General features: G+C 50.5%; 1 protein-coding gene across 1 annotated transcript in view; it reads left to right on the top strand.

The window, feature by feature from the left end:
* Nucleotides 1-14,800, top strand: part of SCAP (SREBF chaperone) — a 71,225-nt gene extending 56,425 nt beyond the window's left edge. Inside the window, exons 22-23 of the mRNA XM_077267890.1 lie at nt 11,975-12,181; nt 12,920-14,800. Of these exons, the coding sequence (XP_077124005.1) occupies nt 11,975-12,181; nt 12,920-13,165 (453 nt within the window). The 3' untranslated portion in view covers nt 13,166-14,800. The remainder of the gene's footprint in view (nt 1-11,974; nt 12,182-12,919) is intronic.

The raw sequence follows: 14,800 nt of genomic DNA, 5'->3' as shown, positions 1-14,800 counted from the left end.
CTCACATACATACACATGAGGGTACAGGTGGGAGTACGATAGACCAACAATTGGAGGGAACAATTCCATAGAGTAAATCCTGGAAATAAAAAAGCTATTTGAACAATCTAATTAAATAAGACACACTAATATAAATGCATGATGTATTTATTTATTGAAAAAAAAAAGCCCAGTACTATATAGGGATCTAGAAGAGAAATCCCATATAATATGAATCCAGGTGTAAGAATGATAAAAAAAACCAAACCATATTCTTGAGCAAAAGAATGGTAAGTATAAACCTGATAAAAAAATATCAGGGTATACAAGCCCAAGACCCCACAAAAATATCCTACAACACTGCAAGATAGACTAGTGCATATGGTAGTCTCACAACAGAATGGCCCGCGGCACCAAAGATAGACCCAAAGTAATCAGACCAGGCCTGTACTGGACCATAGACATATGGAATATGACAACGGAATATACAATGAGGGGATATAAGTCCCAATACTTAATTCAACGTAAGTCAAATAAGGCCGTTATTCAAAAGCTGAAACATACAGGTACCACCCTATCTAATGTGGCTATAGATGGTAATCAATGCCACAAAAGATGTTTTATAAGGGTGATATGAACCATGCCAAGAATGAACTAAACAGTATGATACTTATCCGAGGACCTAAGGCGATAAAAAGTTGCCCTGTTACAATATAGCTGTTACAAGATGCCAGCTACATTCGTTAAACCAAGCCAAAACAATAATAGGCTTTAAATTGATCAATGGTCCCAAAATAATTGACACACCTCAAAATCATGTTACAAAAACCCCAATGCCCAGAATATAATCCGGGAAAAGAAGGTGTGGACTACTCGTAAATTTTAAAATACATCTTTAATAAATATAATAAAAATACACAAACTACAAAACAAAACAGAGGTAAAATACAATACATATGGTAGGGGACAGCGAGTAGGCTATATCGGGTAGTTTCTAAAAGTTTAACTGATAATATCACAATACCCAAGAATAAATTTCTCCTTCGCCTCATTGGGGGACACAGGACCATGGGTTATGCTGCTGTCACTAGGAGGCTGACACTAAGCTGAGACAAAAAAAGGTTAGCTCCTCCCCTGCAGTATACACCCTCGTACTGGCTTCCAGACACCCAGTTCAAGCTTAGTGTCCGTAGGAGGCACACTGATTTTTATTTTCACGGATTTTTTCTTTTTAATCCATTCCGGACGAAGGGGGCGACGGATTCTTTAGTGGTCCGATCTCCCCCGAACCAACAACAGGCGAGCACGGGAGTTTCACCTCTCCGTATCCTCTCCTGCGACGTGGGAGCCACTGCCTGAGCTGACCATTTTTGGGCGACGGTTTTTTCCCTAAAAGGGACGCCGATCTCCCCATGTTGTACAGAGGAGCACTGGTGTTTTCCTCCAGTATCCTCCTCTGCAGCCAGGCCTTTTTATTGCCGGACATTTGCCCTGTCCACCAGGTTTTACCCTCGGCTGTACAGTGGCCCCCTATTCCCGTGGCGTCCGTGCAGATCACACTGCATCACCAATGCTCTGTGTTACTCAGGTGGTGGACGGTTCCTCTCCACTCCCCTCTGGGGCTGGTGGATGGAGGCTTCCCATCCCCTGCACCGTCCCAGCCATCCTTAGGCTCCTCTCACCTCCTCGGGTAAGTGTCTCGTGGGGGATGGGGGGGGTCGCCGGCGGTCCGGAGGGCTCCTTCTTAAGCAGGGCACATTAGGGGCTGTAGCTCTGTAACGTCGGCACTTTGCGGCCGCGCGCCGGGCCCAGGCCGCAAATTTAGCCCCCGGCTTCGGCCTAGCCGCTGGTCGCTGCTGTTAGGCTCCGCCCACTCCTGCGCGTCATCGGCGGCGCCGCCCCTGGTTCCTGGCGCTTCTCACAGCCGTCGAGATCTCCTTCCTGATCTCGGCGGCCATCTTCACTCCACATGCCGCAGCTCCTGCTCGGAAGCACCTCGGTGTCACTGCGCCCACGTGCAGCCAGTCTCCTCTCAGGCTTCTCAGCTTCCCAGGACAGCGGGACACAGGACCGGGGTAAGGAGACATCGTCAGCTTCTCCCCTGCAGCGTCTCCCTCTGCTTCCCAGTCCAGTTTATAGTCCCTGTGGCCTCTTTCTGCATTAGAATCATGTCGCAGTCAAGGTCTAAAAAACTACCTAAAGTACATACGACCTTTTTTTCTGCATGTACCACCTGCCAGGCCCCACTTCCTAAGCCTCAAAGTTCTCCCCTCTGCTCTGCCTGCGATGCCCCATGTGCCCAGGAGCCCTCCACCGCCACCGACTCTGGCGTACCTAGTCCCCCCCCGTGGGTCGCTTCACTCACACAGTCCGTGGATTTTTTAGCCAACGCCATCAAATCCATTCAAAATCCTCCCGGGGTTCAGGGTAATCCGCTTCAGGCGTTAAGAGATCCCTTCACAGCAGGGGAATCGTCGGCCAGCAGGGGCCGCTCTCCACTTAGAGAGGCTCGGTCATCCAGAAAACGGATCCGCACTACCTCTCCTGAGCGCTCTCCTCGCCGCTCAGACTCTGCCAGCTCCACCTCTCGCTCACCCTCTTTGGGGGCTCACAGCGTTCACGACTCTGAACATGAGTCCGAGGTATCATTGGACCCGGAGGCTCCGGAGTTCAGAGCTACGGTTGACTCCCTCATTGTAGCTGTCAATCACACTCTTAAGGTGGATGATGACGTTAATTCCGCTCCGGAACACGCGGTCTCTTTTACCAGATCCAAACGTTCCCATAAATCTTTTGCCTCTCATCCAGCTTTTCTGGATATAGTCAGGCGTCACAGGGAGCATCCAGATAAGCGTTTCACGGGTAAGAAGGACCTGGCATCTAAGTATCCCTTTTCAGCGGATCTCGTGAAGGACTGGACGGATCCCCCTTTAGTAGATCCGCCGGTCTCACGCCTAGCTTCTAAAACGCTTCTTTCAGTTCCGGAGGGCGCTTCAATTAAGAGTCCCACTGAACGCCAGCTAGACTCTCTAGCTCGTTCAGTGTATGAGGCCTCTGGCTCTTCCCTGGCCCCCTCCTTCGCCGCGGCTTGGGTGACCAAGGCTATGGTTTCCTGGGCGGATGCTCTAGCGAAATCCATTAATGAACAGGACCTCCCGTCTGAGATGGCAGACCTAGCCAAGCAGTTAGCCATGGCTAGCGATTACGTGATGTTCGCTTCCCTCGACGCGGCGAATTGCGCAGCATCGGCGGCTTCCAACGCCATTGCTATCAGAAGGGCTCTTTGGCTCAGGGAGTGGCGCGCAGACGCCTCCTCTAAGAAATCTCTGATCTCCCTCCCTTTTCAAAGCGGGCGTCTTTTCGGCGAAAAGCTTGACCAGCTTATTTCCGACGCCACAGGGGGAAAGAGCAAGTTCCTTCCCCAACAGAGGCCCAAGGCGGCTTTCCAGCGCCAGCCCTTCTTTCGTTTTCGGCCTTTTCGTACCAGCCCAGCCTGGTCCAATCCCTCCGGGCTTTCCAGATCAGACCGTTCCTCTCGCAATGACAGAGACTCTCGTCCCTCCTTCAGGCCGAATCCTTCCTGGCGCGGGAAACCAAGGCAGCCCAGAACCCGAGGTTCCAGACCTCCCAGATTCCCGTCTCAATGACTCGGGAACGGTGCCAGTCGATACCATCAGAATAGGCGGACGCCTACTCTTTTTTCAGCAAGCCTGGCTCTCCGTCGTGCACGACGAATGGGTCAGGGATCTGGTATCGTCCGGCTACAAGATAGAGTTCTCCTCTCCTCCTCCAACTCGGTTTTTCCCCTCTCGTCTCCCCAGTTCGGCAACTCAGACTCGCGCCCTTCTTTGCGCCATTCACATCCTCCGCCAGAGCGGGGTCATTGTCCCGGTCCCGGAACACGAGAGGTTCAAAGGTTTCTACTCAAACCTCTTCGTTGTGCCAAAGAAAGACGGAAAAGTGCGGCCCATTCTGGATCTGAAGCTCCTGAACAAGTGCGTAAGAGTCCGGCACTTCAGGATGGAATCGCTCAGATCGGTCATCTCTTCGATGGAAAGAGGGGAATTTCTGGCCTCGATAGACATCAAGGATGCCTATCTTCACATCCCGATTTTCCCGTCTCATCAGAGGTTCCTCCGCTTTGCCATTCTGGAGGATCACTTCCAGTTCACGGCCTTACCCTTCGGTCTCGCCACGGCGCCCAGGGTATTTACCAAGGTCATGGCGGCTGTCATGGCCATCCTTCATTCTCGAGGAGTCGTCGTGTTACCTTACTTAGACGATCTCCTCATAAAGGGCCCGTCTTTTCAGGCCTGCGAGTCAAGCGTCCACATTACCCTGGATTCTCTTTCGCGCCTAGGTTGGTTGATCAACTGGGGCAAGTCCTCTCCCGTTCCTGCCCGTCGGATCTCCTTTCTGGAAATGATCCTGGACACTTCGAGGGGGCTGGTCTTGCTTCCTCGGTCCAAGGCCCAAGCACTTCAGCAAGGAGCCCAAACGCTCTGTCATCCTCGCCCGCGAACCATTCGGTTCGCCATGAAGATCCTGGGAAAGATGGTTGCAGCAATCGAAGCAGTTCCTTTTGCTCAACTCCATCTCCGTCCCTTGCAACAGGCTTTGCTAGACAACTGGGACAGGAGCATCTCTTCTCTCGACCGCCCTTGTCCCCTGTCCCCGCGGGTCAGACAATCTCTCGTATGGTGGACCCTGGGCCCATCTCTCCTCCGGGGGAAGTCCTTCCTCCCGATCCGCTGGTTAGTGGTGACTACCGACGCCAGTCTTCTTGGCTGGGGGGCGGTGTTCCTCCACCACTCTGCCCAGGGCCTCTGGACAGTTCGGGAATCCAAACTTCCCATCAACATCCTGGAGATTCGTGCTATCAGACTTGCTCTGAGTCGCTTTCACCCCCTGCTCGCGGGTCACCCTGTACGAGTCCAATCCGACAACGTCACGGCGGTGGCTTACATCAACCACCAGGGGGGTACCCGCAGCAGGGCCGCGATGCAGGAAGTCTCCCTCATCCTTCGTTGGGCCGAAACCAACCATTCCATCATCTCCGCGGTGTACATTCCGGGAGTCGAGAATTGGGCGGCGGACTTCCTGAGCCGCCAGGGCCTTGCCTCGGGGGAGTGGGAACTCCACCCAGAGGTTTTTCTCCAGATCTGTCTTCGCTGGGGGACCCCGGACGTGGATCTGATGGCGTCCAGATTGAACGCCAAGGTCCACAACTTCATTGCTCGATCTCGGGATCCCCAGGCCATAGGAGTGGACGCGCTGATTTCTCCATGGCATCATTTTCAGCTCCCATACGTGTTCCCTCCCCTTCCCTTACTGCCGAAGGTGATCCGAAAGATCAAGATGGAGGGAGTTCCAGTCATTCTGGTCGCCCCAGACTGGCCTCGTCGCGCTTGGTACGCGGAGCTCGTTCAGCTCGTAGCCGACGTTCCCTTGCGGTTGCCAGACCGCCCAGACCTGCTTCGCCAGGGACCGATTTACCATCAGAGCTCAGGGGCCCTACGTTTAACGGCGTGGCTGTTGAAACCTGGGTTCTAACTCGTGCCGGTTTCTCTCAGCAGGTCATCCCCACCATGTTAAGTGCTCGCAAGGCGTCTTCCGCCTCCATCTACCACCGCGTCTGGAAATCCTTCTTCTCATGGTGTAGGCTCCGGGGTCTCCCTCCTCTCGTTTTCTCTATCCCTTGCATCTTGAATTTCCTTCAGGCTGGTCTGGACTCCGGTTTGGCCCTGAGTTCCCTCAAAGGTCAGATCTCAGCGTTATCCGTGCTTTTCCAGCGTAGGATCGCCACCAACCTTCAGGTCAAGACTTTCATCCAGGGAGTCTCCCATGTGGTTCCTCCCTACAGGATGCCGCTGGAGACCTGGGATCTCAACTTGGTCCTAGGGGTCCTTCAGGAACCTCCGTTCGAACCCCTGCAAGACGTTCCGCTCTCGGTCCTCTCTTGGAAGGTTGCCTTCCTGGTAGCGGTGACGTCCATCAGAAGGGTTTCAGAGCTCGCCGCTTTATCCTGCCGGGCTCCTTTCCTTGCCTTTCATCAGGACAAGGTAGTCCTTCGTCCTTCTCCGGCGTTTCTTCCAAAGGTGGTCTCTTCTTTCCACCTCAATGAGGACATCATTCTTCCCTCCTTTTGCCCACAGCCCAAACATAGAGTCGAGAAGGCTCTCCATACTCTGGACGTGGTTAGGGCCCTCAGGAGGTACATCTCCAGAACGGCTCACTTCAGAAAATCGGACGCCCTTTTCGTGCTCCCGGAGGGTCACAGAAAGGGTTTGGCTGCGTCTAAATCCACGATAGCCAGATGGATTCGATCTGCTATCCAGGAATCCTATCGAGTCAGAGGCAGTCCTATCCCGGCGGGGATTAGAGCTCATTCCACTCGGTCGATGGGTGCTTCCTGGGCCATCCGGCACCAGGCAACAGCGGAGCAGGTTTGCAAGGCCGCAACGTGGTCTAGCCTGCATACCTTCACAAAGCATTGCAATGTCCACATCCACTCCTCTGCGGACGCGGCCCTTGGCAGGCGTATCCTGCAAGCGGCCGTTGCGCACCTGTAGTCAGTTGGTACATGGAGGTATTTGGTTGTATTGTTTCCCTCCCAGGGACTGCTTTGGGACGTCCCATGGTCCTGTGTCCCCCAATGAGGCGAAGGAGAAATAGGGATTTTTGTGTGTACTCACCGTAAAATTCTTTTCTCCGAGCCACTCATTGGGGGACACAGCACCCACCCTGGTAGCCTTTTTCGGCTCGTGATCTTGTTTTTTTGTTCTTGACTGTTTGTTTGACATGTTATATTCTAATGTTACTGGTTACATTGTTTCTATCCTACTGCTTTTGCACTGAACTGGGTGTCTGGAAGCCAGTACGAGGGTGTATACTGCAGGGGAGGAGCTAACCTTTTTTTGTCTCAGCTTAGTGTCAGCCTCCTAGTGACAGCAGCATAACCCATGGTCCTGTGTCCCCCAATGAGTGGCTCGGAGAAAAGGATTTTACGGTGAGTACACACAAAAATCCCTATATTTACCATATAAAATGCCTATTCAAATGTACATATTGCTGGGCCATTATATAGCACAAAAAGTGCATAGTGCCTATTAGAATGGGGTAAAAACACCCTCAGTGCAGTGCTGCAAAATGCCTGTAACCAGCTATACTACAAAATATAATGAAGAGCTTCAAATAAGTGCATCGTGCCTTTTAGAATGGGGCATATGCCCCATATCTGAAGAAGCCATTTTGGGCGAAACGGCGCTGTCAAGGGGTGGAGGGGACAGTGCTATCGGGTCAGCTTGTCATGTAAGTTCACATTTATTTATCCATTATGCCTTTTTTTTATGAAGTTCTTCATGAAATCTTGCAGGATAGCGTGTTATACGTATATGCAATATTGCACTGAGGGTGTTTTACCCCATTCTAAAAGGCACGATGCACTTATTTGAAGCTCTTCATTATATTTTGTAGTATAGCTGGTTACAGGCATTTTGCAGCACTGCACTGAGGGTGTTTTTACCCCATTCTAATAGGCACTATGCACTTTTTGTGCTATATAATGGCCCAGCAATATGTACATTTGAATAGGCATTTTATATGGTAAATATTTATTCTTGGGTACTGTGATATTATCAGTTAAACTTTTAGAAACTACCCGATATAGCCTACTCGCTGTCCCCTACCATATGTATTGTATTTTACCTCTGTTTTGTTTTGTAGTTTGTGTATTTTTATTATATTTATTAAAGATGTATTTTAAAATTTACGAGTAGTCCACACCTTCTTTTCCCGGATTATATTCTGGGCATTGGGGTTTTTGTACAATAATAGGCTTGTAATATTTATGGGAAGAATTATATAATCCTTGTGGCACGTGTGGACCCACAGTTCACCGGGTGGAGTAGTATATATCTCATTACTGATTTATGTCCACATGAAGCATATATATATCATCCGGCTAGAGTCCCGTTATCCACATAAACGTATGACATCTTTGTTCCATTCTCCTTATTTATTCTTCTCGAATGGTCCTCTCTTCAAACTTGCATCGATAAGCGTTAACAGACACATATGAAGACTTGATCCTGCTTTAATCCATATGTGAAAAAAAATTCCTTATATCGTCCAGAAGCCAATGAGGACATATAGATAACAGGACCCATGCTGAGAACAACCTAAAATGGACATATAAAACATACGATCACAAATTGGTTCATCCCAAAAAGCCCGTAAAAAGAAGATCCTCATTGATGCCCAGAGGAGCTGTAGAGTGTAACAAAAAAATCCAACGGGCTTCCGCTTGCAAAAGCTTGCGTTCCAGTGATTCTCCTCTGCCCGAACCTCTGATATACTCTAGACCAACTATCCTAGTCCCTGCATGTCTGCCTGCATGATGCAATAAAAAATGAGATGCCACTGTGGTGAGAACTTTGTCCCCGGAGGTCCCTTCCAACTCGAATATTCAAGATGTAATTTTTGTTTTTCTTGTTGAGATGTAGAATCTTGCATTTCTCCCTGTTAAATACCTTTCTATTAAGCTTGAACAATGGGCAGTGACTTTCTAGATTCTTCTGAATCCTTTCTCTGTCTTCTCTAGTGATGGCTATCCCTCCTAGCTTTGCATAGTCAGCTAATTTGATTAGTTTACCTACCCTTCCCTTATCTAGATAATTTATTTTAATGTTGAGCAACCCTGGGGCCGGGACAGAGCCTTGTGGTCCCCACTTGTACGGTGGGGGAAATTAGTGTTTGATCCTTTGCTGATTTTGTAAGTTTGCCGATTGACAAACACACGAACAGTCTATCATTTTAAGGGTAGGTTAATTTTAACATTGAGAGATAGAATATCAAAAATAAAATCACATTGTATAAATGATATAAATGTTTTTGCATTTTGCAGTGAGAAATAAGTATTTGATCCCTCTGGCAAAAAAGACTTAATACTTGGTGGTAAAACCCTTGTTGGCAAGCCCAGCAGTCAGACGTCTTTTGTAGTTGATGATGAGGTTTGCGCACATGTCAGGAGGAGTTTTGCTCCTCTCCTCTTTGCAGATCATCTAAATCATTAAGATTTTGTTGCTGTCACTTGGCAACTCGGAGCTTCAACTCCCTCCATAAGTTTTCTATGGGATGAAGGTCTGGAGACTGGCTAGGCCACTCCATGACCTTAATGTGCTTCTTTTTGAGCCATTCCTTTGTTGCCTTGGCTGTATGTTTTGAGTCATTGTCTTGTTGGCAGACCCAGCCATGACCCATTTTTAATGTCCTGGTGGAGGAAAGGAGGTTGTGACTCAGGATTTTATGGTACATGGCTCCATCCATTCTCCCATTGATGCGGTGAAGTAGTCCTGTGCCCTTAGCAGAGAAACACCCCCAAAACATAATGTTTCCACCTCCATGCTTGACAGTGGGGACGGTGTTCTTTGGGTCATAGTAAGCATTTCTCTTCCTCCAAACACGGCGAGTTGAGTTAATGCCAAAGAGCTCAATTTTTGTCTCCTCTGACCACAGCACCTTCTCCCAATCACTCACAGAATCATCCAGGTTCATTGGCAAATTTCAGACTTTACACCGATGCCTTTACCTTTGCCACTCATTACACTGGTTACCCATCCACTCCAGAATCCAGTACAAAACTACTACCCTCATCCACAAAGCTCTCCATGGCTCAGCACCACCCTACATCTCCTCTCTGGTCTCAGTTTACCACCCTACCCGTGCCCTCCGCTCCGCTAATGACCTCCGGTTAGCATCCTCAATAATCAGAACCTCCCACTCCCGTCTCCAAGACTTTACACGTGCTGCGCCGATTCTTTGGAATGCACTACCTAGGTTAATACGATTAATCCCCAATCCCCACAGTTTTAAGTGTGCCCTAAAAACTCATTTGTTCAGACTGGCCTACTGCCTCAACGCATTAACCTAACTATCCCTGTGTGGCCTATTAAAATTTTTTACCATAATCCGGTTCCTCTCATCATGTTCTCATACACTTTATGCAGTTAATAGCCTCTGTGTCTGTACTGCTACATACTTAGGCTGATAACTGGTTCATGCAGCTTTACATGAACACCCGAGCCTTACACTATGGCTGGTCCGAACAACGAAAACAATTGTTACCATCCACCTCTCGTGTCTCCCCTTTTCCTATAGATTGTAGCTTGCGAGCAGCAGGGCCCTCATTCCTCCTGGTATCTGTTTTGAACTGTGATTTCTGTTATGCTGTAATGTCTATTGTCTGTACAAGTCCCCTCTATAATGTAAAGCGCTGCGGAATATGTCGGCACTATATAAATAAAATTATTATTATTTATTCAGACTGGCCTGCACATGTGCCTTCTTCAGCAGGGAGACCTTGCGGACACTGCAGGATGTTAAACCTTTACAGTGTAATGTGTTACCAATGGTTTTCTTGGTGTCTGTGGTCCCAGCTGCCTTGAGATCATTAACAAGTCCCCCTCCCCGTGTAGTTTTAGGCTGATCTCTCACCTTCTGCATGATCAAGGATGCCCCACGAGGTGAGATTTTGCATGGTGCCCCAGATCGATGTCGATTGACAGTCATTTTGTATTTCTTCCATTTTCTTACTATTGCACCAACAGTTGTCTCCTTCTCACCCAGCGTCATACTTATGGTTTTGTAGCCCATTCCAGCTTTGTGCAGGTCTACGATCTCGTCCCTGACATCCTTATAAAGCTCTTTGATCTTGCTCGTGTTGTAGAGGTTAGAGTCTGACTGATAATTAAGTCTGCAGACAGGAGTCTTTTATATAGGTGACTATGTAAGAAAGCTGTCTATAATGCAGGTAGTGAGATGATTAGGAGTTTAACTGGTCTGTTGGAGCCAGAACTCTTAATGGTTGGTAGGGGATCAAATACTTATTTCTCACTGCAAAATGCAAATACATTTATATAATTTATACAATGTGATTTTCTGGATTTTATTTTTGATATTCTATCTCTCAATGTTAAAATTAACCTACCCTTAAAATTATAGACTGTACATGTCTTTGTCAGTGGGCAAACGTACAAAATCAGCAAGGGATCAAATACTTATTTCCCCCACTTGTAACACTGGGGCCAGGACAGAGCCTTGTGGTCCACACTTGTAACACTGGGGACAGGACAGAGCCTTGTGGTCCCCACTTGTAACACTGGGGACAGGACAGAGCCTTGTGGTCCCCACTTGTAACACTGGGGACAGGACAGAGCCTTGTGGTCCCCACTTGTAACACTGGGGCTGGGACAGAGCCTTGTGGTCCCCACTTGTAACACTGGGGCCGGGACAGAGCCTTGTGGCCCCCACTTGTAACACTGGGGCCGGGACAGAGCCTTGTGGTCCCCACTTGTAACACTGGGGCCAGGACAGAGCCTTGTGGTCCCCACTTGTAACACTGGGGCCAGGACAGAGTCTTGTGGTCCCCACTTGTAACACTGGGGCCGGGACAGAGCCTTGTGGCCCCCACTTGTAACACTGGGGCCGGGACAGAGCCTTGTGGTCCCCACTTGTAACACTGGGGCCAGGACAGAGCCTTGTGGTCCCCACTTGTAACACTGGGGCCAGGACAGAGCCTTGTGGTCCCCACTTGTAACACTGGGGCCGGGACAGAGCCTTGTGGTCCCCACTTGTAACACTGGGGCCGGGACAGAGCCTTGTGGTCCCCACTTGTAACACTGGGGCCAGGACAGAGCCTTGTGGTCCCCACTTGTAACACTGGGGCCAGGACAGAGCCTTGTGGTCCCCACTTGTAACACTGGGGCCAGGACAGAGCCTTGTGGTCCCCACTTGTAACACTCTTCCAGCTGGATGTGCAGCCATTTATCACCACGCTGAGTACGATCACTGAGCCAGTTTTGGATCCCCCTAGCCGTAGCCTTGTCACTCCCTTACTTGCCCATTTTTTCAGTGTAGTATGAGATACTTTATGAAATGCTTTGCTGAAGTCGAGATCTACTAATCTGCCTCCATCCTTGCTAATCGTTATCTGCAGACCATGGTCCTAGCCAGTGGGGGACAAGATGGAGCCATCTGCTTATGGGATGTTCTCACTGGAAGTCGGGTCGCTCACATGCACGGGCATCGGGGAGACATCACCTCGTTGTTGTGCACGGCGTCCTATGTCATCAGCAGCGGCCTGGACGATGTGATCAGTATATGGGACCGGAGCTCTGGGATAAAGCTGTACTCCATCCAGCAAGTGAGTGATGATGGGGGGCTCCATCCAGCAAGTGAGTGATGATGGGGGTCTCCATCCAGCAAGTGAGTGATGATGGGGGTCTCCATCCAGCAAGTGAGTGATGATGGGGGTCTCCATCCAGCAAGTGGGTGATGATGGGGGGTCTTCATCCAGCAAGTGAGTGATGATGGGGGGGCTCCATCCAGCAAGTGAGTGATGATAGGGGGCTCCATACAGCAAGTGAGTGATGATGTGGGTCTCCATCCAGCAAGTGATGATGGGGGGGCTCCATCCAGCAAGTGAGTGATGATGGGGGGCTCCATCCAGCAAGTGATGATGGGGGGGCTCCATCCAGCAAGTGAGTGATGATGGGGGGCTCCATCCAGCAAGTGACTGATGATGGGGTCTCCATCCAGCAAGTGAGTGGTGATGATGGGGGGCTCTATCCAGCAAGTGAGTGATGATGGGGGGGGGGGGGCTCCATCCAGCAAGTGAGTGATGATGGGGGGGCTCCATCCAGCAAGTGAGTGATGATGGGGGTGATGGATCTGCGTGCACTGCTGGTGAAGACATGCACAGGGTCACTTTACACAGGACTGATGCCGAAAAGCTGCACCACCTCATCAGCTTTCCTGCAATACAAAGGGTTATTCCTCGGTACCCCCTCACACTGCGGCGGTCTTACAGACTGCCCCCATTAGTCCCCTGATCTCTCCCCCGATGTGTCCTAGCTGACGGCGCCATGTTCTCTCTCCTCAGGACTTAGGTTGTGGCTCCAGTTTGGGTCTCATCTCGGACAACCTGCTGGTGACGGGCGGCCAGGGCTGCGTGTCTTTCTGGGACATTGGGTACGGAGACCTCCTACAGACTGTCTACCTGGGAAAGTGTGAGGAAGCACAGCCGGCGCGGCAGATCCTGGTCCTGGACAACGCAGCCATTGTCTGTGACTTTGGCAGCGAGCTCAGCCTGGTCTATGTCCCGTCTGTCCTGGAGAAGCTCGACTGAAGGGCTCGTCCCGTCACTAAAGACGAGCGGAGACAAAAATCCGTATCCTCGCCTCTCTAACTATACTTCCAAGGGAATGGTACAATTTACAGCTCCCCAGTTTCCAGGGTTCGGCCTTCACCTGCCCCAGAAAACGCCGGACCCCGGGAAGATTCGGAATGAATCGGCAGCACTTGGCGATCGTACGTGACGGATGAGTAACGCCAGCACCGCTGTGGTGTTGTGCCCCTCGTACTTGTGGGATGAGGGTCTCTCAGGACCCTCAAGGACAGATCAGGCAGGCGATGATGTGAACGCTGTCACGAGAACTTGGGAGCAGTAAATAGTCTGATCTGAACACGCTGCACTCTCCATGATACGGAGTATCGAGGAGCCGCACGTCGCTGCTGCCGGTGCAATGGAGGACAGAACCGCGTCCTGACCATAGACGAAGGCCAGTAGCCCCTTGTAACGGGGGATGGTGGTATCATGAGGTGCACAGAAAGATCCGCAGGACCAGAGCCGGGGAGCGTCCTACCTTCCGGCCTCCTCGGCTGCTTCATAAGCTCTGGTGATAGGGCAGGTTTCAGGGCCACCGACTACCAAAATGTCCCCTGCTCCGAGCCCTGCGGATTCTGTGGGGTAGGGGCGAGCGCAGGACCACTGTGCTCTGCAGATGGTGACGTTCTCCATCCCTTCTGCCTCCACATATTTATGCCCCGATGCTGGTGATTTTCATGGTCGGTGCTTGGCAATGCCGGTGGTAACCCATTATCAGCTTGCTGTACTGTCCATGACTATACGCTCATGAATGGTGGTCCGACTGCTCCAAGTCTGAAGAATGGGATTGTGAAATGTGGGGGCTGCAGAGCCGTTCACATCCACGTGGCATTTCCGAGCGCTGTTCTCTGGATCAGTGGAGGGGTCCCAGTGCTCGGACCACCACTGGTCGATAAATGGACGCCTGCGAGGTTGGAAATAAACCGTTCACATTACTGTCGCGCAGAGAGCGGCTGTGGGCCGGTGATCTCACTACTCATCATATATGCAGAGGGTTAACCAAAGATTGCCCTGCACTCTGCACGTGGGGGAATGTTCAGCAGCGGGAGCGACAGTCTGCAGCGGGAGCGACAGTCTGCAGCAGTGAGGACGAGTCTGGTCCACTCAGCACTGCCGCGGTATTGGGCTTCGTATGTGACTATGCACAGTGATGATTGTGGGGGCTGCAGTATCCACAAGGTCTATATTCCCCCCCCCCCCCCCAGTGTGAAGGTGTCAGACAGGAGTGGGGGAGGGCGTCATTAATAAATGCTGCCAGCTTTCCAATGGGCCCTTACTGGGAAATGGCGATGACCCTTCTGGGCCCGAGAAAAACTCAGATCCAGTAAAGTGACAGTGAGCAGAGCCATTATGTCCGCCCCGGCGCGCTCTGCTCATGTGACTGGGGCCGCGGCATCGACTGTTTAGTGTCGGGAGAGACGGGCGGCCGGGGAGAGGGGAGAATATTTTTGGTAAAGGTTATAATTTATTTTGCTGTAGGTCGGAGCTGCTGAGTGGTCGCTGTACAGACTCTTAGGTTCTTGGAATATTTTTAATTTAGATTTTTTTTTTTCAATCTTCTGTAATTTTCTTACATAAAACTTTCTCTGAAACTTG

The sequence above is a fragment of the Ranitomeya variabilis genome, chromosome 6 (assembly GCF_051348905.1).
Source record: "Ranitomeya variabilis isolate aRanVar5 chromosome 6, aRanVar5.hap1, whole genome shotgun sequence".
Taxonomy (NCBI): domain Eukaryota; kingdom Metazoa; phylum Chordata; class Amphibia; order Anura; family Dendrobatidae; genus Ranitomeya; species Ranitomeya variabilis.
The sequence above is the reverse complement of the archived record's forward strand: the minus strand, read 5'-3'. Positions and strand labels throughout refer to the sequence as shown.